Source organism: Mercenaria mercenaria, chromosome 16, assembly GCF_021730395.1.
Source record: "Mercenaria mercenaria strain notata chromosome 16, MADL_Memer_1, whole genome shotgun sequence".
Taxonomy (NCBI): domain Eukaryota; kingdom Metazoa; phylum Mollusca; class Bivalvia; order Venerida; family Veneridae; genus Mercenaria; species Mercenaria mercenaria.
Window position 1 is genome coordinate 72,844,446 of NC_069376.1, and position 23,544 is coordinate 72,867,989.

At 34.6% G+C, this 23,544-nt stretch overlaps 1 protein-coding gene across 46 annotated transcripts in view; it reads right to left on the reverse strand.

Moving 5' to 3' along the window:
- Positions 1–23,544, reverse strand: part of LOC123540611 (zinc finger protein 202-like) — a 170,031-nt gene that overhangs the window by 134,268 nt on the left and 12,219 nt on the right. The window contains exons 5-6 of one of the 46 annotated variants that reach the window (XM_045325797.2): positions 10,690–10,974; positions 8,932–9,713 (exon numbers count right to left, since the gene is read on the reverse strand). The exons of 40 other annotated variants lie outside the window; for them this stretch is intronic. In XM_045325797.2, the coding sequence (XP_045181732.2) occupies positions 9,313–9,713; positions 10,690–10,974 (686 nt within the window). In that variant the 3' untranslated portion in view covers positions 8,932–9,312. Of the gene's footprint in view, positions 1–2,092; positions 3,406–6,568; positions 7,684–8,931; positions 9,714–10,322; positions 10,975–13,988; positions 14,553–23,544 lie in introns of those variants that run through there. 5 more of the 46 variants (XM_045325800.2, XM_045325799.2, XM_045325801.2 and 2 more) reach the window with 5 other exon arrangements.

Here is a 23,544-nt window from a genome sequence, read left to right on the forward strand (position 1 = left end):
GTCTTACTGCTCTGTTATAAAGCAATTAATGAAAGAAACAAGAGCTGTCTGTTGACAGTGCGCTCGACTATTCGAAGCACGGGTAGAAGTATAGGGTCAAAATATTACCTGAGATTTTCAGACAAAAGAAAAGGAACAGATAAGACAAACAATGTACCTGCATTTGTGGATTTGGTTTAGTCTTGCACAATATGGCAATGTGCGACCATGTTGGTAACCAAGTGTTCAAAGTTTAAAAGCCAAATATCAAACAGTTAATAGAAAAAATATGGAATGGTATGCGAAACCTAACTAATTTCTATGTCCAAACAAGGGCCATAACTGAGCTAAAGTCCTCGTCCTAGGTAAGTAGACTATGAAGGTATAACAAGTGGTCAAAGTTTCAAAGCCATATGACAAACAGGTTAGGCAAAATACAGACTGGTACGAAAAACTTAACTGATTTCCAAGTCGAAAAAGGGCCATAATTTAGCCAAAATAGTTGATAGAGTTATGTACTCTTGCCTACAGATGGGAATCATTATAATAAAAGTGTTAAAAGTTTCAAAGCCACATGTCAAATAGCTTTGACAAAAAGGTTGACTTGTATGAAAACTGAACCAATTTCCAAGTCCAAAAAAAGGCCACAATTCAGCCAAAATAGTAGACCGAGTTATGTACTCTTGCCTACAGATGATAATCAAGATGATAAACAAGTGTTTAAAGTTTCAAAGCAATATGTCAAATAGTTTTGACAAAATGCTGACTTGTATGAAAACTGAACCAATTTCCAAGTCAAAAAAGGGCCATAATTCAGCCAAAATAGTTGACAGAGTTATGTACTCTTGCCTACACACATAAATCATGATGATCAACAATTGTTCAAACTTTCGAAGCTACATGTCAAATAGTTTTGACAAAACATGGACTTGTACAAAAATTGTACCAATTTCCAAGTCCAAAAAGGGTCATAATTCTGCCAAAATAGTTGATAGAGTTATGTTCTCTTGCCTACAGATAGAGACTGTTACAATAAACAAGTTATAAAAGTTTCAAAGCCATATGTCAAACACTTTACACAAAATATGAACTGGCACCAAAAACTTAACCAAGATTTCTAAGTTAAAAGGGGCCATAATTCAGCCAAAATCCTTGATGGAGTTATGTACTCTTGCCTAAAACAGGAAATGGTGATGGTAAACAAGTGTTGAACGTTTCAAAGCTTTATCTCAAAAGACTTTGTCAAAAAGTGGACTGGTACGAAAAACTTAACCAAGGTGTGATGACGACGCCGTGGTGAGTAGAATAGCTCTACTTATTCTTCGAATAGTTGAGCTAAAAAATATATATAAAACAAGAGCTCACAGAACACCAAATGCCCCCCTTGATGCATTCAGTACTTGCACAAGGAACATAAATGACTTGGTCACTGTGCACTGTTCTATTGTTCTTGGTCAACATGACATTGACCTTTGACCTACTGACCTCATAATCAATAGGGGTCATCTGCTGGTCATGATCAACCTCCTATTAAGTTTCGACATTTTAGGCCCAATCATTCTCAAGTTATCGTCGAGAAACGGCTTAACTGTTCCTGGCCACTGTGACCTTGACCTTTATTCTACTGATCTCAAGATCAATAGGTGTCATCTTCTGTTCATGACCAACCTCCTTATCAACTTTCATGATCCTAGGCCCAAGTGTTCTCAAGTTATCGTCCGGAAAACGTTTCACTGTTCAGAGTTACTATGACCTTGACCTTTATTCTACTGACCTCAAAATCAATAGGGGTCATCTGCTGGTCATGAACAACCTCCCTATCAACTTTTATGATCCAAGGCCCAAGCATTCTCGAGTAATCATCCGGAAACCATTTAACTGTTCTGGGTCACTGTGACCTTGACCTCTGACCTACTGATCTCAAAATCAATACGGGTCATCTGTTGGTCATGAACAACCTCCCTCTCAACTTTCATGATTCTAGGCCAAAACGTTCTTGAGTTATCATCCGGCAACGGATTGGTCTACAGACAGACCGACCAACCAACATCTGCAAAACAATATACCTCACTTCTTCAAAGGGGGGGCATAATAATGCTTAAACAAATACAACTTCAGTTATCAGCTTTACTGCAGTCCTTGTTTTATTTGCATAACTAATACTCATGCAGGACACTACAAACAAAAGCAAACAATTATTATTCAAAGGGTCTTTTGCTTCTTAAATGTATAGTGCTCCTCCGCTACACTTTGACAAAAGTAAAATTTCATGACCAACTAAAATGTCTGCAGGAATTCTGTAAAACAAAAAATGTTGCACATCACAGTTTATAAGGTCATAAAAGATGATAAATTTAGCTGCAATCTTTACAAAGCTAAAAACAATCTCAACATCACATCCATTCTTTTCTTCATCTTCTATTTCAACCAAGCGATAAATGTAAAACTTTTTTGACTATCAGAACACTTTCAAATAGACACTCCGCCAGGTTGACAAGCCACAAACCATTTTAAAGTCCCTTTACTCCAAACAGCCACTTCTGAGCTTTCAAACTGTAACTTGTTGGCAAGGTTACTTGACATTTTGTGGTATACCACATCAATTATGTCTGTGATGCTGAGTATTCTGTTTCATTACATCAAATATTTACTTTTTGTCTGTGACTGTTTATAGAACTACTTTCTGTGATGCCAACTATATTTTGTTTTCATAAAAATGTTTGCGATGTTGGCTATATAAGCATTAATAATGCTTGGCTGTAATCTTGACTACATACTGCATTATGTTGTCTTTAATCTCAACTATATACGGCATTAATAATACTGTGTTTGGGATGTCTACTATACATCCCCTTAATTACAATCATGTTCCAATTAAAAAATATCATTTTACTTCCCAGTTTTCTATATACTGATGAAGTACACTTTCTCTTCTGGTAAATTTTACCAATTCTGTATTTGATATATAAGCTGTGTTCTTCTTGGCTGTGAACTATCATGATGAAATTCTTTTTTTTGTTACTTATGAAAATTTAAAAGTTGCATGAGTTATCTCATGCACTCTTAGGTTATCTTTTCTTGAGCACCTAAAGTTACAAAATCTACAGGCAAAAGGTTTTTCCTTTGTATGCACTGTAATGTGTCGCACCATCAAACTTTTCGTCATAAACTTTTTGTTGCAGTTAGCGTAATTACACATGAAAATTACTGAACCATTTCTCTCGGAAATAATGTACTGTTTATTATCCCCAGAATAAGTTGCTGTCCCTGTAGCAGACTGTTCCCCTGAACTCCCAGCTATCCTTTCAGGTATGATTGAGTTTCCGTGATTTCCAGTTACTCCTTCAAGTGTATGTTCAATATTTCCAGTAAAAGATGCCGGATTGCCTTCAAACATTACATTTCCTGCTTCACTCCATGTCAAATCTGCAAAAACAGATGTACCAATTTTTGAATATGACTAAATAACTGATAGTAACTTCATTGGATTTGATAAAGAACAAGTACATGATCTAAAAACACCTGCTGTCTGACTATCCATTATCATCAATTAGTCATGCCCTATGTTACATTCATAAACCAAACATACCCCATGATTTCCAATGGGGTCCACAACAGAAAGAAATGTTCCAGACCTAATGAGTGTGTTTGTACAATAATATCACAAAATACAATCATTATAACTATAATAACAACCTTAACTTTTTAAAATTTCATACATAATTTTATTTCATTACTGACTTCACTGTTTAATCTGGTTTATGAAGTTCTATCTTTTATCTGATTTACTGAATTCACTGTTTAATCTGGTTTATGAAATTCACTCTTTTATCTGATTTACTGAATTCACAGTTTAATCTGGTTTATGAAATTCACTCTTATCTGATTTACTGAATTCACTGTTTAATCTGGTTTATGAAATTCACTCTTTTCTCTGGCTTATTAAATTCACTGTTTGATCTGGTTTATGAAATTCACTCTTTTCTCTGGCTTATTAAATTCACTGTTTAATCTGGTTTATGAAATTCACTCTTTTATCTGATATACTGAATTCACTGTTTAATTTGGTGTATGAAATTCACTCTTCTCTCTGGCTTATCAAATTCACTGTTTGATCTGATTTAGTAGCCTGGGAAGCCGTTGATAATATTTGTGCTTTGTCAGAAGAAATCATACCTAATATTTATGCATTAAAGCTGCCACTTAATTTGCGCTAATTAGTGTTAATTGGCATTCATCGAGTTTCTGATATTATCAACGCCTGGGGAAATCTGAAGGAGTTTCCATGTCACTACTGATTATCAATTTTCTATAATTAGCCTAATTAACATGTGATCATATCTGCGCTTGTTTGAAACGGAAACAAGGCAATGATGCCGAAAATTCAGCAATTTTCGTAGATTACTAGGTCTGCATTAATATAACATCTTGACAGCTATGACGCAAATTTAAGTTTAAACTAACACATTTTTAAGTTGTTACATCTTGCTGGAAAAGCTATGGGAGGTACAAACTGGAATTTGTCTATGGCCCGGAAATGTTTGGAAGTACACGATTCCGATCTGTCTTTTCCGTGAGAATTCCGTTTCTATTTTTAGCCATGGATTATTGCTTTCAGAAGTTATCATTCTTTATTAAACACCCGCATATTTCGGGTGTAATATAGGTGGCGCTGCGATAGGAAAACAGGTTTCCCCAGGCTGTCAATTTGCAGGTAAAAAAAAGTTAGAAATTGTCAGACTGGATTCCCAGGCTACTGATTTAGGAGTATAATGCAACTACTCTACAGCAAACACCAACTGAGGAAGACTGTACTGTGTATAGTACACAGGTTGTAGGTCTGGTTTTTTTACTCCTAATTTCATCTTAAGGAAAGGAAATATCTGTCTTTTTATTAGGAGGTATTTCCTCCTCACCGTCTCATTAACACTGCCTACACTGTATCTGCAAACAAGAGATCACAGAGTGATCTTGGCGCCCACCATTGAGCCATTTTTGAATGTTCCAAATTTCAAGACTAGATCAAGGTCAAAATCAAGGTTAAAGTTCATTTCGGTACACAAAACTGGTCCATGCATGTGGTCCAAATTTGAAGCTGTAGCTTGAGAAATGTGAAAGTAAGTCACTAGATCAATTTCAAGGTCAAAGTTCATTTCTGTACACGAAACTATACATGTGCTTCAAATCTGAAGGCTGTAGCTTGAGAAATATGAAAGTAGGTACTAGGTAAAAATCAAGGTCAAATTTCAATTCAGAACACAGAACTATGCATGTGGTCCAAATTTGAAGCCTGTAGCTTGAGAAATGTGAAAGTAGGTCACTAGGTCAATCTCAAGGTCAAAGTTCATTTCGGAACACAAAACTATGCACGTGTTCCAAATTTGAAGGCTGTAGCTTAAGAATTGTGAAAGTAGGTCACTAGGTCAAAATCAAGGTCAAATTTCATTCCGGAACACAAAACTATGCATGTGGTCCAAATTTGAAGCCTGTACCTTCAAAAATGTGAAAGTAGGTCACTAGGTCAATGTCAAGGTTTATTTCTGTACACAAACCTATACATGTGGTCAAAATTTGCATGTGGTCAAAATTTGAAGGCTGTAGCTACAGAAATGTGAAAGTAGGTCACCAGGTCAATCTCAAGCTCAAAGTTCATTTCGGTACACAAAAATATGCACGTGGTCCAAATTTGAAGGCTGTAGCTTGAGAAATGTGAAAGTAGGTCTTTAGGTCAAAATCAAGGTCAAATTTCATTTTGGAACACAAAACTATGCATGTGGTCCAAATTAAATGTGAAAGTAGGTCACTAAGTCAATGTCAAGGTCAAAGTTTATTTTGGTAAACAAACTTATGCATGTGGTCCAAATTTGAATGCTGTAGGTAAAGAAATGTGAAAGTAGGTCACTAGGTAAAGATCAAGGTCAACTCATGTCAAGGTTCATCTAGCCGCTCAAAACTATACATAAGGTCCAAATTTGAATGTTGTAGGTTATGACAAGAAGATTTTTAAAGTTTTTCCCTATATAAGTCTATATAATTAAACCATGTGACCCCCGGGGTGGGGCCATATTTGACCCTAGGGAAATAATTTGGACAATCTTGGTGGAGGACTGCTAGATGATGCTACATACCAAATACACGAGTCCTAGGCCCTGTGGTTTTGGACAAGAATATTTTCAAAGTTTTCCCCTATATAAATCTATGTAAATTATAAAAATTAACAAAGGGCCATAACTCACTCAAAAATTGTTGAACAAGTCTGATTTTCAGGGGGACACAACTAGGGTACCAATACATCATTCTGACAAAGTTTGGTCAAAATCCCCCCAGTAGTTTCTGAGGAGATGCGATAACTAGAAATTGTTAACGGACGGAAGGACGACGGACCACGGACGCAGAGTGATTTGAATAGCCCACCATCTGATGATGGTGGGCTAACAAGACTTGGCAAAACGGAAAAAATATCTGCATCCATTTTTTTACTACCTATACACAAATACTTGACAAACGTTTTGTACTTTATTCATTTTTATTCAGTGTAATATGATAACATGGGGTTTACAAATATAGACTCAAAGTACTGGCAGAGCTGGCAGAGCTGGCTGACCCTCTTGGTTGACCTATACTATTTGAATACTGTCAAAACAGCTTTGTCAGGTACACTTACAGCTCGATAGTGCAACTGACCTTAGTCATGCAATTTGCAGTAAGAGATACAAACATTGTTGCCAATCTTTCCTTAGTATTATGCACTTTTGAAAAAATTAATCTCTAAATAAAGAAAAACTAATTTTCTGTAATGTTACAATATCTTCTTTTCAAAACACCATAACCAGCCAAGATTTGCTTGAATCAAATCAAAACAATTTCCCTAAAGTACTAATGTTTTTAGTATTAATTATACATACAATGAAATACTCCTTGTGTCCCTTATCATATATTTCTTATATTTACAAAAGTCATATTCCATGCTAAACGGATTTCCTTTTAATAATGGAATGAATAATTACAGATTTCTTTTTATTTTAGCTGATGCTGATACACAATTACATATGCCTTGCAGTTTGCTTGTGCTCCTCCAAAGTATAGACATCATATAAGTTCAACCAATCCTTTTCACGACACTGATCTACATATCATATTCATGCACAGTTTCAGAATGCTTGTTCAATGTGCAGACTTAAAAGTTCCATCCAGAGCTTTCACACTACTGATCTACATATAAAATCCATACACTTTTTGGGAAATGCTTGATCAATGTGACTTTATAGTTCTATCCAGTTTTCACAACACTGATCTACCTATAAATTCCATGCACTTCTTGGGAATGCTTGTTCAATATGTGGACTTTCAAATTACTCTTCCTTGAACATCTATACTCGCAGAAAGGACACTGAAAAGGTTTCTCCCCAGTATGAGTTCTCAAATGTCTCTCAAAATGACATTTTCCCGGAACGACTATTCCACAGTTTTTATACTTGCAAACATATACGTGTGTGCCTTGTTTAACAGCTGTTTCGCAGTACTGTGCATCAACAATTTGTGATACTAACTCTTGTGATGCACTGAAAACTGACTTGTCCTTCGGGTGGTCACCTGCTGTAAGTTCTCCTGTGCCCGTTGAAAGTAACTTCTGGTGAAGATTAAACATTGTAGTACATTGCTGACCTCTCTGCTGACTTACTGTTGGTACTGCCGTAAATTTATCTGCAATACAACAGAATATGTTACAGAGTTGTAACTTCTCTTCACGATATATGCCTTTTATCACTGGCTAGTTACTGATCCTTCAATATATCTAAAATGGTACAAACTCCTACAAGAGCGACTGTCAATTTTTTTGTCATATTTAACTGTTTCCATGCAATATAGAGTTCTCTACTGGTAGGGGTATAGTTACCTCAACTGCCGCATGATCTCATAAACAATATTATACTATTATAATGTTAAATAATGTAAAATATCAGGGAAAACTAACAATATGTGTTGAATATTTATTAACAACATCTTTTGTTAATATATAATCAAAAAATATTTACATTTGAAAAAGAGTAGTTTTGAGGAAAATACAAAAATGTGACAATTTACATTGGTCAGTAAGACGCATCATCTTCTTATGGTCAATGACGTCGCAAAAAGAGTAAGTCCTTCAAGTCAATGCAGTTATCCACTTCTCGAGTTGAGGTGACGAATTTTAAATTTTAATTTAGTTATTTGGATTATCACTCCACATATAAATGCTAGATTATAAATAATTTCCTTACTGACTTATATCTTTACATATTATCAAAATCCATTGCACTTTTCATGTTTCTGTTCATTGTGCTTACCTTCAATGCCATCTTAAAATGAAATTCATGCACTTTAAAAAAAAAAAAAAACTTTTCATGGGTGGACCAAAACTAAAAGCTGTAAATAATCACAGTATTATTTTACTTATCAAATCTATGCAATGACTGTGGATGTATTTTTAATGTGCAGACTTCCAAATATTTCCTCTTGAGAAACATGCTTACATGCAAAACTTCCACAAAATTTCTATGTTAAAAAGGAGAATAATTTTAACAAAACAAAAGCTAGTTATGTAAATTGTCCTGTGAGGTTAACACGTAATGTTGAAGACCTGTTTGGAAGTCGAAAGCATTTGGTACAGCAGTTTTCTGAGAAACCTGCTTACAAGCAAAACTTTAACCAATATTTCTAAGTTAAAAAGGGGTGTAATTTTGACCAAAATAAAAGGTACGGTTATGTTGCTTGTCTTGTGAGGTCCTCTCACAACGTCAAATACATGTGTAAATTCTGAAAGCATTTGGCCTAATAGTTTTAGAGAAGCCTTCTTGCATGAAAAACTTTTGTTAAGTGGATGGGGACACTGGTGTCACTGCCACAAGGGCGACAACAAAAGCTCTACTATTTGAAAAATTTCAAACAGTCAAACTAAAAAGTACACTGAAACAGTTTCTTGCCATCACAATTTAATAATTATTGTCTATCTAGTTTCACAAGTGTTTACTTATATCAAATATTCAATTAAATCACTGTCTTCTGGTGCTATTTTAAATTTGTGTAAAATTCTAATAACCCTACCTCAGTTTTATGAAATCCAAGCACTTTTTTTGACTAGTTGTTCAATGTATAGACAATCAACTCTATCTTAATAACAAATCCATGCATAATGTGTGGAATTATTTTTCATGTACAGACTTTTCCAGATTTATTTATGTTTTCAGTCACAATATCAATCTACATGTGAAACGTGTGCACTGTTTGTTTATATTTTCCAAGTGTGGATTTCCAAGATTCCATTTTCAGAGCTTTTACAATAAGAATTCTGACCTACTCAAATCCACTCACTGCTTGTGGATGCATTTTTAATGTGTGGACTTTCAAATTTCCCTTCCTTGAACTTTTATAGCTACAATATTGACAATGAAATGGCTTCTCTCCAGTGTGAGTTCTCAGATGTCTCTCAAACTGACATTTCCCCGATATTACTCTTCTACATTCACCAAACTTGCATATATATACTTGCATTCCTTGTTTAACAGCAATTTCACAGTACTGTGGGTCAAAAGTTTCTGGCATCCCCTTGGACCAGAAGGAAGCTAATTCTTTCTGCAATGTGTCGCCTCCTCTTGGCATATCTATACCAGATGTAAACAGTTCTTGTTGAGGATTTAACACTGAAGTATACTGCTGATTACCTCCTCTGAATTCTCCAGTTCCAGTAAATATATCTGCAATACAACAGTATATATTATTGTGTTTGGTAACTTCTGTTAAAGTTCAAACCAGTCTTTCATTACTGCATCAAAACAGAGGTCTACCAATGTAAATTTATCAATAGATAAAAAATCTAATGTCTTTCTTACAAATAAATTGTCTGTCGTCTGCTAAAATTGTAAAATTCATTCAATTTGCTCCAAAATTGGAAGAAATATTGTCAGAATAGCAAACAGCTTGGAACCTGAACAGACGCCGATTTAATCGGCTCTGGTTCCAAGCTATTTGCAAAGGTTGTTAAATTCACCTGCAGCAGGCTAAGGGTTAAATGTGCTGATCAAAATGACCATTCCCATGTAAACACTCATGCAATGTATGGAAACAGAACAGGACTTTCACTCGTCAAATAAATTATTTGTCTGTAACAACAATGGCCTAGGAAATAAACTTCTTTAACAGCTCAGTTAAATTATTTGTGCTTTTCACTTGGAATTTTTCAATTTAATGTTTTTCACTTGGAAATTTTCAAACATCTAACATGTACAGATAAAACTGCTCACAGTTCACTTTAATTAGAAATAAATAACCTATTTTTTTGTAAGATATCAAGAACACAATACATGTTTCCCTTCACTCATTTATTCAAAGAAAACATTCAGGTTTATCCAATGTCACACATTAATGTAAAAACCAAAATTAAATTGGAAATATGTAAATTACTCTTGTCAAAATAACTATGTTCTGGACGTAGTTCTCAAAATTTTCAGTCATGTAAAAGGTTCACTGTATGCTTTTTAAACATATGTACTTTTAGATTATCTTTCCTTGAACATTTAATGCCACATAAAGTACACTGAAATATTTTCTCGCCATCGTGATTCTGTAAATGTCTATCAAGAGTGTACTTTCTCGTGAATATTTTCCCACAGTCTCTAAAACGACAAACAAATGCTTTTTCACCATTTCTTACAATAACTTCATAACACTGACCTAAACTTGTACTTGACAATAACTTTTCTGAACTGTTTGGTGTAGCAAAAGTTCCTTGAAGAGGTTTAACCTGATACTGAGGGTCTAGCACTTGCAGCTTCTGCTGTGAAATGTAAGAATGTCTAGCAAGAGATTCCATTCGAACAGCTGATTGCTGATGATGTGAAGTAGTAGGGTATTTTATTGCACTAGGAGACACTGATGAAAACCCTCCCTGGAGAGGATTTAACGTTTCTGTATATTGGCTGCTATCCTGGTCTGGTGTTCCAGTTATCATAGACAAGTCTGAAATAACAGTACAGCATTGTTTAAAACTTGAATAAGATCTAAAGCTCCCTAAATGGTATTCGTGTCTTTGTCTACTAGCTAAATACTGAAACTAAAATATTGGAACTGGTTGCATCAAATATCATGTCATTTGGAACAGAAACTGAAGTACAGCTCCAGGAGCTGAGCTCCTTACCTAACAACTAATACTACTTTTATGAAACACTGAAGTAGAGTTCCTTAAACAGCAAGTTATTGTTACAACTGAAGCCTTGACATTTTATGTGTTTTTAAGGTGATCTTTTTTTTTAAAGAGAGAACTTGTGTTGAAAAAACATTTTCTGTTTTACCTGTTTTTATAGATTACTATTTCACCTGATCAGCTGTTTTTGTTATCAAAATGACAAGCAGTGCATGAAAACTTAACCAACATGCATTGCTCAAGTAAACCAATAATAACCTCTGATTTTTACCAAGATATAGATCATTGCCTCTAACCACCAATAGCTTACACTTAGTGCATGAAAAATAAATCTGTCTTACTTGTACTGACAGAAATATAGTCACTCATGTGTACAAGAAAACAATGTGTAGTACAGTACATTTTTGTTCATTTTTCTGTAAGAAAGCTGTATCCAGCTAAATCCTTTTATATGTACAATGCTTGTTCCAATAAAATATATTCTTATGAAATCAATTAAAAATTAATAATGAAAGAGAATTTAGTACATGGTACTTGTATACAGCTATGTATCCACTACAAATGCTACATACCATTTTTCTCACAATTGTGTACTTTGCACAAGTTCACAAGTGCACAAGTGTTTCTACTTTATCTTTACATGAGGCCACTGAAGATACAGTTCAGAATTTAGGTTGGGGCGATTCAAATTAAATCAAGGATCACTTTGGGGCATGAAAATCCAAGATGTTCTCAAAAAAGTACAACTGCACTGGAAATGACTTCCTGTTCTTCTTAATTCTAAATCTATTTTCCCCTCATTTACTTTTTTGCATCACTTTACAAGCACCTTTATGACAGAGGAACCACTTCTATTGATCAATAGACACTACTGTTTTTCGTAGGTAAGGGAGGCCACTCTTGTTAAGAATTTCATTTAAACAATTTTTTTTATACACTTCTTACAAACCAGGGCAAATGGCTGTTTACAGCTCAAAACAACATTAATTTTCAGCAAATTTATATTAAGGATAACATGATGTAATAGCCATATTTCATATCTTGTAAATGGAAGGTAATTATTAAATGAAATTTGGTCACTTTAAAGACATTCAAAATTAAAACTTTTCACGGAGAGATTTTTCAAATTTTATCATTTTTGGGGGAGATAATCGGTATTGAAGTTAGCATTGATGCCTATGGGAAATATATAATTTCTTTGATTAAGAGAATCTGAACTTGAGTTTCGAGAAGATTTTGTTGTAGAAAGCTGCATTATATGATTCTGATACAAATATCAAAAAGAAATCGAAAATTCCCTGTAGGGAAGTGGAGAAAATCATTTTTCTAGTTTTCAGGGGAGACAACTCATGAAAAACCAAAATTATCAGGGGAGGTAATCTAAAGATTTTTTTTTTTTTTTTTAGAACTTCTGTCACTATATAACTTGTCAATATGCACATTGCTTCTATCGTTTGACATTTTTAAAGCTTAAATCATCAAGTTGTATGTACACTTTTGGTGAAATTGAGACCTATAATATTTACACTATGTTATCCTTAATGGTTTCAATACAAAAACAGATACTGATAGCAACAACAACATCCCTACCACTGACACACCAAGAAAGCCTGTTTTCAAACTAAATGGGTAATTAAAGAACACATCATCTGGTTTCCTTAAAATATTGAAAAAAATCTTCAAGTTCAACTTTTTTGTGTATAATGCCACAAACTAAAAGTTTACTAATGCAACAGCTTTAGGTACTAGTAACTAAAACTCTGGATAGGTATCTTGATCTCATCTAATCAAAAACAGCCCTCTAAAGCCCCATTTGCTGAAATAGTATTTTCCTTGTTAAAATCAATTTTTCCATAAGGCAAACTGATGCAGGGCTCCAGAAAAGATGCGTATTAGTGTAAATTACGCTTTGAAATAATGCATATACACATGTCTGATAATTCTTACGCTTGTAAAAATGTATATGAAATTACAGAAACGCAAGCAATTACTTTTCACTAGCATAAACAAAATCTGATTCGTCTGGATGCTTTATGTAACAGAGCACGGTAGGCATTCTCCCACACTGAACGTACACACGCATTGAATGGTACTCGATAGACCTAGGTTAAACTTTATTATACACTCAATGCGTGCGTAAATCAAATAGTTGGGAATTAATATTGACTGTACGGTAGTGTATTTTAAAGCGGCGTCGATTTAAAATATCAACTTCCACTGCGGAGTAAACAACAAAAATGTCTTTTTCTAAGAATGGAAAAGTGAACAAACACTATGAATTCTTTAAACCAACAAAAATGATCCCAAAAATATAACTAAAGGTAGATCTACATTGAATATTGAACTTTCATATTTTTTGGTGAATGAAGCCAAAGCAAGCCAAGGGAGAAAAAAAAGAAGCAAAAACTTGAATACTGAATTGACACTGAACTGCAAACAAATTCATGGGTGTTATGTACCCAATAAATATGTTATAAAACTTCTGGCTGTTGTTGTTTTTTTCACATTCATTATAAATTTTCAGGAGTAAAATTACTCCTAGTCAATTTCAGATTTTACAATTTTATTCTTTCACAAAAAAATATGATGAGTAAATACTCATTGGCCAGAAAAATTATCTGGAGCCCTGCTGATGACAAACATTTTTCAAGGTGTTTTAGGTGAAATTCAAGAAGGGTTTTACAAAATTCAAGTACGTCTCCATTTTTATCCTTGGAAAAACTTATTTTCAAGTTTTCAAGGACTAGCACCAAATTCAAGGATTTTTCAAGGACTGTGTTATGATGGTCTTAAGGGAGGTAAAAAGCTCCCATAAAGAATTATAAACTGATTAAGATGTGAAAATTTATTTAACGGACATAAAAACAGTTTGGCACAAAATATTCCAGACTGGTTGTCTATATACATTCATTATAGTGAGGTTTAGTTCATCCGACAACACATCAATGATCATAAAATATTATATGCTTGGTATTTATATAACATCATGTAGCCATTATGTAGGGGCAGCATCTACCAAAGCATTTCACCACAATCAATATTTCTTTAAAGAATTTTCATGCAACAAAATTATGTTGTTTCAACAGATGAAGTTTAAGATGATCTTTACGAGCAGTTCGATGTTCACAAAAGTTACACTTGTACGGTTTTTCACCTGTATGAGTTTTCAGATGTCGCTTTATATTTTGTTTTGTAGCAAAAAATCTATTACAATTTTCATAGTCACATTTATATATATTCATTTCTCCTCTTCTAGTGACTGTATACCCTTCCTGATTGGCAATATTATCCTGCCGATTTATAATTTCCGGGTCAAAAAACTTCATCGCATCTGCAGAAAATTTTGAAATTTCATCTTCCATTGTAGAGTAAGTTTCAGCTGGAATGAATACATCTGAAAGAAAAAAGTTCTCCGTTAGTTGTACAATCCTGTTTGCTGAATTTATAAAAAAAAAAAAAAAAAACAATGTCATGTCCTACCATGAAGTAATCTACTATCCTGTTGAATAAAAACGCCATATGAAACCAATATCAGGGTCTCACGAGGGTCAACTAAGGTGAAATAGTCGTCTTGGAGCTTCAAACTTCGCTCAAATCTAACCTCAAAGAGAAATTCAAGTCGCCAGAATTTTATCCGCACTCGCTAATTACCACGTGGCTGCTATTATAACTCAGATCGTTCTTGCACTTAATCTCTTTTACTATTAATGTTGATACTGTTTACTATTGTTATTACTGTCAGTTGAAAAAGAGTGCAAGAGCTTATGTTCATATGTCCACAAAGCAATAGGGTTCATCTTCCAACAGTAGCTAGTATACTACACCGGGTGATTGCATGTGGTTTTCAAGGTCACTGTGACTTTAACCGTTGAGTCCAAAAACAATGGGGGGGTCATCTTCCGACCACAGGCCATCATTATATTAAGTTTGACCATTGTGAGGCCAAGCATTCTATAGTGACTGATCAGAAACTAAATTTGGTCTACAGAATAGACAATCAGCAAACGTAAGAGGGGGCACAAAAAGTAACATTAACTTCAGCCTAATATTTTACTAGATTTTTTTTTTAAATTTTGGTGCAACATTTATAAATGTTTGACATATTCATCGATATCTACTGCAACTTTTCTAGTTCATTACCAGTTTTTCTCGATTTTACACAATGCAACAACTTTTGCAGCAAAAAAAACATGTAACAAATCTGCAAAGGGACAAATCCCCAAAATGTCACTAACACCGGCAGTTTTCATGTACATGCTGATGTATGAATATTGCCTTTGTGTTTAGGGAAAATACAAGCAGATACATTTCAAACACCTAGAGTATAATATTACTGCCAAAACTTCAGTTGTATTTCATTTTTACACAAATCAACAGGTGCATGCACACACCTGAAAGGCATGCAATGTACGTTTCACTTCATCATCAGATTCTACTCTTTTTCTGTGTACCAGGTCCAAGAAAACACTTAGCTACACCTAGTCTGGCTACCGACTAGATAATCTTTTTTTTTAGAAAGAATAATTCTGTTATATATTCTGACTACTGTGAACAAAACACGGGGTCTGAACACAGACTAAGCTACACCCTGTACTTATAACATCTAGTAAGTTTATTGTAATACCTCAAAGTATATAAGAGAGATGTATCAAACTGCTTTTCTCAGGTGATTTAAAACTACAGGATTATACAGGTACATTGCAACAATCAATATCTGACTTGGAAAAAAACCCAACTCAGATTACAGTAAAAGACAGATTCTGTTCAAACTGTTACAGTTATTTAGTTCAATATATTTCACATAGGGGAAAAAGCTGTAAACAAGTTCAGGGAAAAATCGATAGCTGTCTACATCTGTTACCAGCTTACAAAGCTGCAGTAAATCGATAGCTATCTCGTTTTAAAGCTAGGCATGTGTCTGTCTGCTATTCCTGGTTTCTACTAGAATGTATCCTACAAGAAGTGCCAGAATCTTTCATATACTGTATTTTCTCTCTTTTATCTCACAGTGAAGATGCACTTTTTTGCAAACTGATTTTGTTGATTTCAGTCTTGTGGCTTACCTTTGCAAAGTAATATACACTATGAGAACTGTAGAGGACCCTGGTTTACTACTAAATATAATCATACTCTACCTATTTAATAATGAACATGTTTCTGTATTATCTCTAGTCTAAGAATGACACTCTTTCACATGATCACACCCTAACAGACAGCATCAGTTTGTAGAAAAAGCATTTAAAACATAAGTATCTTTCCAGTCAAAAACAAGCAGCTGCGTTCAATAAACGCTTGATGCCCCAGGTGGCATCCTTGTCGATACAAAGTAACCTAAGTCCAAAACGAGGTCAAGTTCAAGGTCAAGGTCAAACTGAGGTCAGATGATGTCTGAAGATGAGGAATGGTCTAGGTTACATCTGCATTAGTATCAAGTCATTCTAGTTAGGAGTACTGATGCTAGACGAAACGGTCCCATTTGGTTAACCTCGTACTGACGGACAGGACAATCACTATATGCCTCCCGCATCAGTCAGTAGATGTCGGGGGCATAAAAAGTATCACTGTACAGCCATACCTTTCCAGTTCTGGCATAAGGTCTTATGATGGGACTTCACTATAATTTATCACAAAATGTTTCAAACTTTGATAATTAATATCTCATAGATTTCTTTGGCACTGTTTATTCCTGAATTTAACTTAAAAAGTTACCTTCAGGATCATATGTCATTGACAATCAAAGTGGCTGAAACTAACTATGATCCACATCATTTTGTGCAATTTTAGTACTTTGGAAAATTGCAAATGCATCAAAAAGAAGCTACGGCGCAGAAGAACATAGACGGTACGCAACAATTCTTCGAGCACGGTGAGGTATTTAAGGAGCTGAATTGTCTGTAATACATGTTTTCATATGCTGATTTTGTGTAAAACAACACAAGCCAATATCAGGTTCTAAACAAATTTTCATATACTTCTAACATAATATTATGTAAGTTACAAACTAGTACTGCATTCCTTAACCTTTAGCCTGCTGGTGGCAAGTGATTTTGCCTTTGCGGCCAGTGCAGGCCAAGATCAGCCTGCACATCCGTGCAGTCTGATCATGGTCTGCACTGTTCGCTATTCAGTCAGTAAATTTTCAGTGAACACCCTTTCGGATAATAAATGGTATTGCCCAAACTGAATGATGGACCAGTCTATTTTAGAAATTTAGCAGGCTAAGGGTTAATTAATCAAGTCAGCTTGTTAAGTTTGTGAAATATCAACAGTATACCAAAAGTCATAAATTTATGTCTGTAAATGGAACTTTGGACAGACTGTACATTCTGTCAAATTCAATGAGGAAGTTGCCACACCAAAATAAACACTTACTTTCTTACATAAAGTGTACCAGGGTTTGTAATCTTTGTTCAGCAAGACTTACAAGTAAATCCCTTCATTTACTCAAGCTGAAAACAAAAACCAACAGATATTGCACTAGGTTGCAAACACTTTCAGTTCTTGTAGACATCCTTATGCTGTAATTCACAAAACAGCTAAATGCCGAGTCCCTGTAGACTTTTCCTCTGATGTTAAAACAACGAGCAAGCTCACGATACCGTAGACAATAACTGAAAAAGTCCCTTCTTTCTTACTGCTGACTACAGGCAAATGTAGTACTTAAAGAAAGAAGTCAGCAGCCTTTAACACATCTTTTAAAAGCTATACCGAGTACACTGACAGTTGTTGCCGACTTTAACACATCTTTTAAAAGCTATACCCAGTACACTAATGGTTGTTGCCAACTTTACACATCTTTTAAAATCTATACCCGGTACACTGACAGTAACTGTTGTTGCTGAATTTAACACATCTTTTAAAAGCTATACCCAGTACTCTGACAGTTGTATATAAGTAATCAGCATGCCTAACAATTCATTATTATTTAAACTTCTTGATGAGCTACAAATTCATTTTGCAGTTGTAACAGCAGATTCTAAAAAGAAGTTTCCTCCTATAATGCTCCAAGCCTTCCTCTGTATCAACTCCTAAAATCTAGAAAAACTCAGTTGTGTGGTCTTTGTTCCTGAAATCAGCTGCTTACTGTATTTGTTCCTAAAACAAATCTGCCAAGTAAAGTATACAGTTATTGTTATCTGTTCCTGAAACAACAGTGTTCAATGCAACATATACAACTTTTGTTCCATAAACAAGCTTTTAGACGGGTTTTATACCATTCTAGTTTAATTATTGTGATGTCATATCCAGACTGTCAAACACACCAATATATTCAGCAACAACCATTATGCCGGTTCCACATTCATAATTCTCAAAGTTCAGTATTTCCAACAGTAGAAATACAGCACTAGCAAAACAAGACACTTTCAGAAACAACAATATGCCGGTTCAGCATTCGTAATTCTCAAAGTTCAGTATTTTCAACATCAAACTATGCAGTAAAAGTACAGCACTTGCAAAACAAGCCCTTTCAGAAACATATACAATCCAGACCTGAATTTCACCTCAAAAGAATGAAAGAAACAAGACCTTAATCATCCTTGCTGCCTTTTTTCTTGGTAAAAGGACCAGGGCGAATGGCATTTAAGTGACTTGTACGTTTGGGGTTTTAAGCAGTCAAATTTAATATGGTAAAGTCCAAGGCCAATGCCGTTAATGACAGCTGATCAAGTAATCACAACTGAACAATTCATCAGCTGTATCTTCAGAAGTGTTCATGTTACAAATCCAGTAAGTTTGGTCAGCCTTTCTGGCCAACAAGGTCAGAACATATAATGGCTCCTTGAATAGGATCATGTACTATTCGACAAAGAGACATATGAAAAAGACAATACTCAAGCACAATACAGATCTGGAAAAAGAACGCACCAAAATATGGCTCCTATGCCATGTATACTATTCCTTCCTTTATTTTCATTTAACTCCACTTCCGCTAGAATTAGCATTATTCTTGTATATATACCAGTACTATAAAATGGTTTTCACAGATCAAAGTAAATTTAACCGTTTCAACTTGCCTGGAAAACAGTAATAAATGTTCTTTTTCTCTACTCACCTGAAATATTTGTCATGACTTTCGTTTTGGAATCAATGGCACCAGGAACAATGTTACTCTTTTCAGCTGGCAAAGTTTAACTTCTATTCTATTCACCAGAACACACTTTGTCATGTTTACTTTATTCAACTTTAAAAAGGGACACACTTACATTCTTTTCAAGTGGACAGGATATAACTCTTATATGTAATATTCAGTTCAGAAATATATAGCCATCACAAAAATGTTGTAGATATTTGGACATCATCATAAATGTAACATCAATTGATCATAAGTAATCAACTATTATCAAATACAGTTTCAATAACAAGATCATGTGACACAAGATATAGCTAATTATCAACATTTAATACAAGAAGCTGCAGAAATAAAGCACTAGCAGGTAAAACTCTTATCTGCTGCTTTGTCATTTAGATGTTACGATTTTCTTTTTCGCAACAGGTATGCTAATACATTGAAATGCTGCTCGCTCATGCATATAGGACTGGAGCACCTTGGCTCCCTCAAGCTAATGTAGTCCCCAGCCTTTTCCTGTATGTTTTCTTTGTTGGCTTAAAACCTTTGATATCGTGAGCTTTTTGCACACTGACATGCTGCCTTCAGGGTCTTACTGTAACATTTACGTTGTTAAAGACGCGGTCTCAACAGTAATTATCTTTGTTATGATCAGTTACAATCAATGAACCAAGTTTGCAGCAGATGTTAAAACATTCCTTTAACCACTGTCACAGTTGTCAGAAGTCTCAAGTAAGGACAAATCAAGTCATAAAACTACAACAAAAATGTTAAAAAGTAGTTGGGAGGTTTTAATTATTCATGTGTAAATTCTTAATATCCTTTCTGTTCCCATATACAAAGTAAGATGAAACCACTATGGTTACTATCAGGGGTTAACTATCTGGGGAAGTGGCCTAGGCCTATGATTATTTGGGGATAAAAATCCAGATGCAGTCATTTTTCTGGGAAAACTGCATGATCTGACAGAAATTTTCTAATTGGAAAAGGCCTATAGATAAACATGACAGATGGCACAGGGATATAAATTAACACACGCCCAGTGCGACCAGATTTAAAGCTGGTTGAGTCAATTTTCCAAGATAGTCGCCCAACTGGGGAATGGCTTTAGATTCTCCTAATGTCAATATTCTGGGTTTTCAGAGACTGTCTTATTAATATGTCACTTAAATCGACCAATTAAAATTACCGATATATATTATTAGCAACCACAGCTGATAAAGAAATCAATGGCTTATCAGCTGGAATTCTTGTGATTTCAAGGGGTTAGTGTACTTTTTTCCCCATAAAATCTTTTTTTGTCATGCTACAAAAACATAAAAACTACCATTTAAAAGGTGATAAAATTATCTTTCTAACAGTATAAAACATTCATAAATCTGATATACAGTCATTCCAGATGCCCCAGTAATTAGTTAATCTGGCCACTGTTTATTGACAGTTTGTTGTTAATTGCTTTATTACTCGCCGCGGGCAATATGTACTCCTTTCAAATGCAAACGCGGGTCGCGTAGTGCTCATTAATATTCATATGACTTGTATCAGAAGACAGCCGATTGGACGACCTACACATAGGTGTGTCTTAAATTTGCATACGACCCCCCAAACCGGAGAAATCGTTCCGTAAAGTTGACGTGAAAAATACGCCCAAATATACCATATTCGCTGAATTAACATTTATTTTTAATAAATACAAACCCTAACAATTAATTTGATACCAAAATTATGTTTCGGAACCCATTACAAGTATGCCGCATTTTCATTTAAAATTCAAACTCCCCGCTTCCATTTTTTTCACTCGGCGGTCCGCCATGTTGGAAAATTGATCAATTAGGTCAATGCGGTAAATCGATTGATTCGACTCGAAAATCATGTAAAAAGACCTATTTCCACCGGTTTTTATTTGGAAAATATGTATGTCTGTAAAAAATATTAATATTTGACTGAAACTACGAAGCAGAAGTAATATTTATTGAGAAAATTCAATGTCGAAACAACGCTGACGAACAGCTGACCGGAATTTCACTTTCGTTATGAATTATTTTCTTATTTAAGGAAAAGAGTCACGATTTGCCCCCAGAAGTGAATGTTCCAAGAAATTGTTTTTATTTCTAATTAAAGTCTGTTAATAATTGTTATTACTTACGCAATTTCAATGCATAAAAGGACGATTTTTCATACGCGTTTGGTACTCAACCTGTTCGTACCTAACGGGTACGAAAAAATGAAAATATCAATTCAATAGTATTGTTCATACATGGCACGTGTCTAATGCTTATTATATATTATTTTTGTTTAGGAAATCATTTGAAAAGTATATGTATAATAATTTAAAATGTATAGTCATATACTGATACAGTTTACACTATGTATTTCAGAATTACACCTGGAGTCATGACCGGTCTAAGCCAATTTGCCAGTCCGCTGGAATATCTGATACATTAAATTTCTTAAGTAAAATGATAGATTTAGTTTTTATATGCTTTATTTTAGAATCCTAGTCCTATACATTATGTCTTGTATGTCTTATGAAAAAAACAGTGAGAATATGGTAACATACTTGAACTTGGACAGTGTTGGAGTCGAGCTATAACAATTAGAAAAAAAAAAAAAATCGTAACCATGTCTCATTGTAAGTGAAATATAAAGGCAACTATACACCTTATGCCAAAACAGACACCAGAAATGTATTCTACAGGAAAAATACCATAAGTATGCCAAATTTCAGCTACTTATCATTTAAAATGAGTGGAACACCAAACATTAATGTAAACATAGGAGTTTTAACGGTCCGCGACTGCGAATCAGTTCCTTATTATTTATATAGAGGAAAAATTCCAGAAAAAATGACGTTTTAAGAAATTTCAAATCTTCATAACTTTTTTATTTTTTAAGATATTTCAAAAATTTAAAAAGTTCTTTGTTTGATTATTTAAGCAGAATATGAATATGTTATTAAAACACTGGTTAAGCTACTTTGAAAAATCAGCTGTGGTTGCTAATATTATGACCAATCGGCATATGCAGATTATTTACTCTGTTACTAACAATGGCTGGGCCCTTAGAAATACAGGACTAGAAAGTAGAGGTTTATTGAAGACTGTTAAAGAGCTTAGAATGGCCGGTCGCAGCGACAAAAGGAAATATTATCGGGATTACGAAAAGTCCTAAAGGCCAAAGAGGACTTTTAATGAAAAATGGGCTGTTCACAGACTTTGGCTTCTTAGAACACCGACCGCAACATGGTTTGTACTTTCTGTACAAGTTGTAATTTCTTGAGGGGATGCGAGTCCTGTAACTCGACAATGTAACAAAATACTAGAATTTTGATGTCCATAAGCGTGCAGCCTCTATCAAAAATGCCAATAAAAACCCAAATCCTCTAGTGCTGCAAAAATCATTCAAACTTTAAATTTAATGCGGGCTGTACATGCCATGCACTAGGTGGTTACAACTTTCCTTTTTCAGTGTGAGCTGATGAGTGTTCTGTATTGAAGAAATTGGTGTAATTTGGCAGGAAGCAAATTACAAGACCGATATAAAGTATGTAGATCTAAACCACTGTTAGTATATTTTTCCGCTAATAATAGCTGGGCCCTTAACTTCTAGGTTGGGCCCCTAGAATTTGCCTGTAAGGAGCCCAGATGGCTAATAGGGTCTGAGTGTTAATTTATATCCCTGTGGCACTTACTGTAAGTGCATAGTTATTAAATCTTGTTATTTTTTATTTTTTGTTGGGATAAATGCAACACATATAATTATAGGTCTTAAAGCGACTTTCCGACTTTGAATGGTGGAAGAAGACCTCAGGTGCTCCAGGATTGAAACACTGAATTTCCATAAGCCAGCTGGGTGGCTTCCTCACATAATTCTAAACCACAAGCGAGGCTCAAACCTACATCTCTGGGATGCAAGAGATTTGAAGTCAGCAACCTTTTCCATTCGGTCATGGAAGCCCCTAAACTTAAATCTATATTGCTAATTTTTGAAAGACTTTTTAGGCATACAATGCATTTAATAATGGTTAAATACAGTATTAACCTAAGTCCTAATAAATAAATGTTAATAAATCCTACAGATTTCAATGCTTAAACAGTGGCTTTAGTTCTGCAGTCTTCTTACAGCATGCTAACATTGTATTGACCTAACACTCTCACCCTTGATCAGAGTCGTGAAACAAATGTTCAAATCTTTTTTTTACAACAATCTATTTATGCAGTTACTCAAAAATGAACTATTTTTGTAAGCACAGACTCTGTTTTTAGGGTTCACCATGTCTCAATAAACAAAAAATCTTCTAAGCAAAAAGTCAATGCAT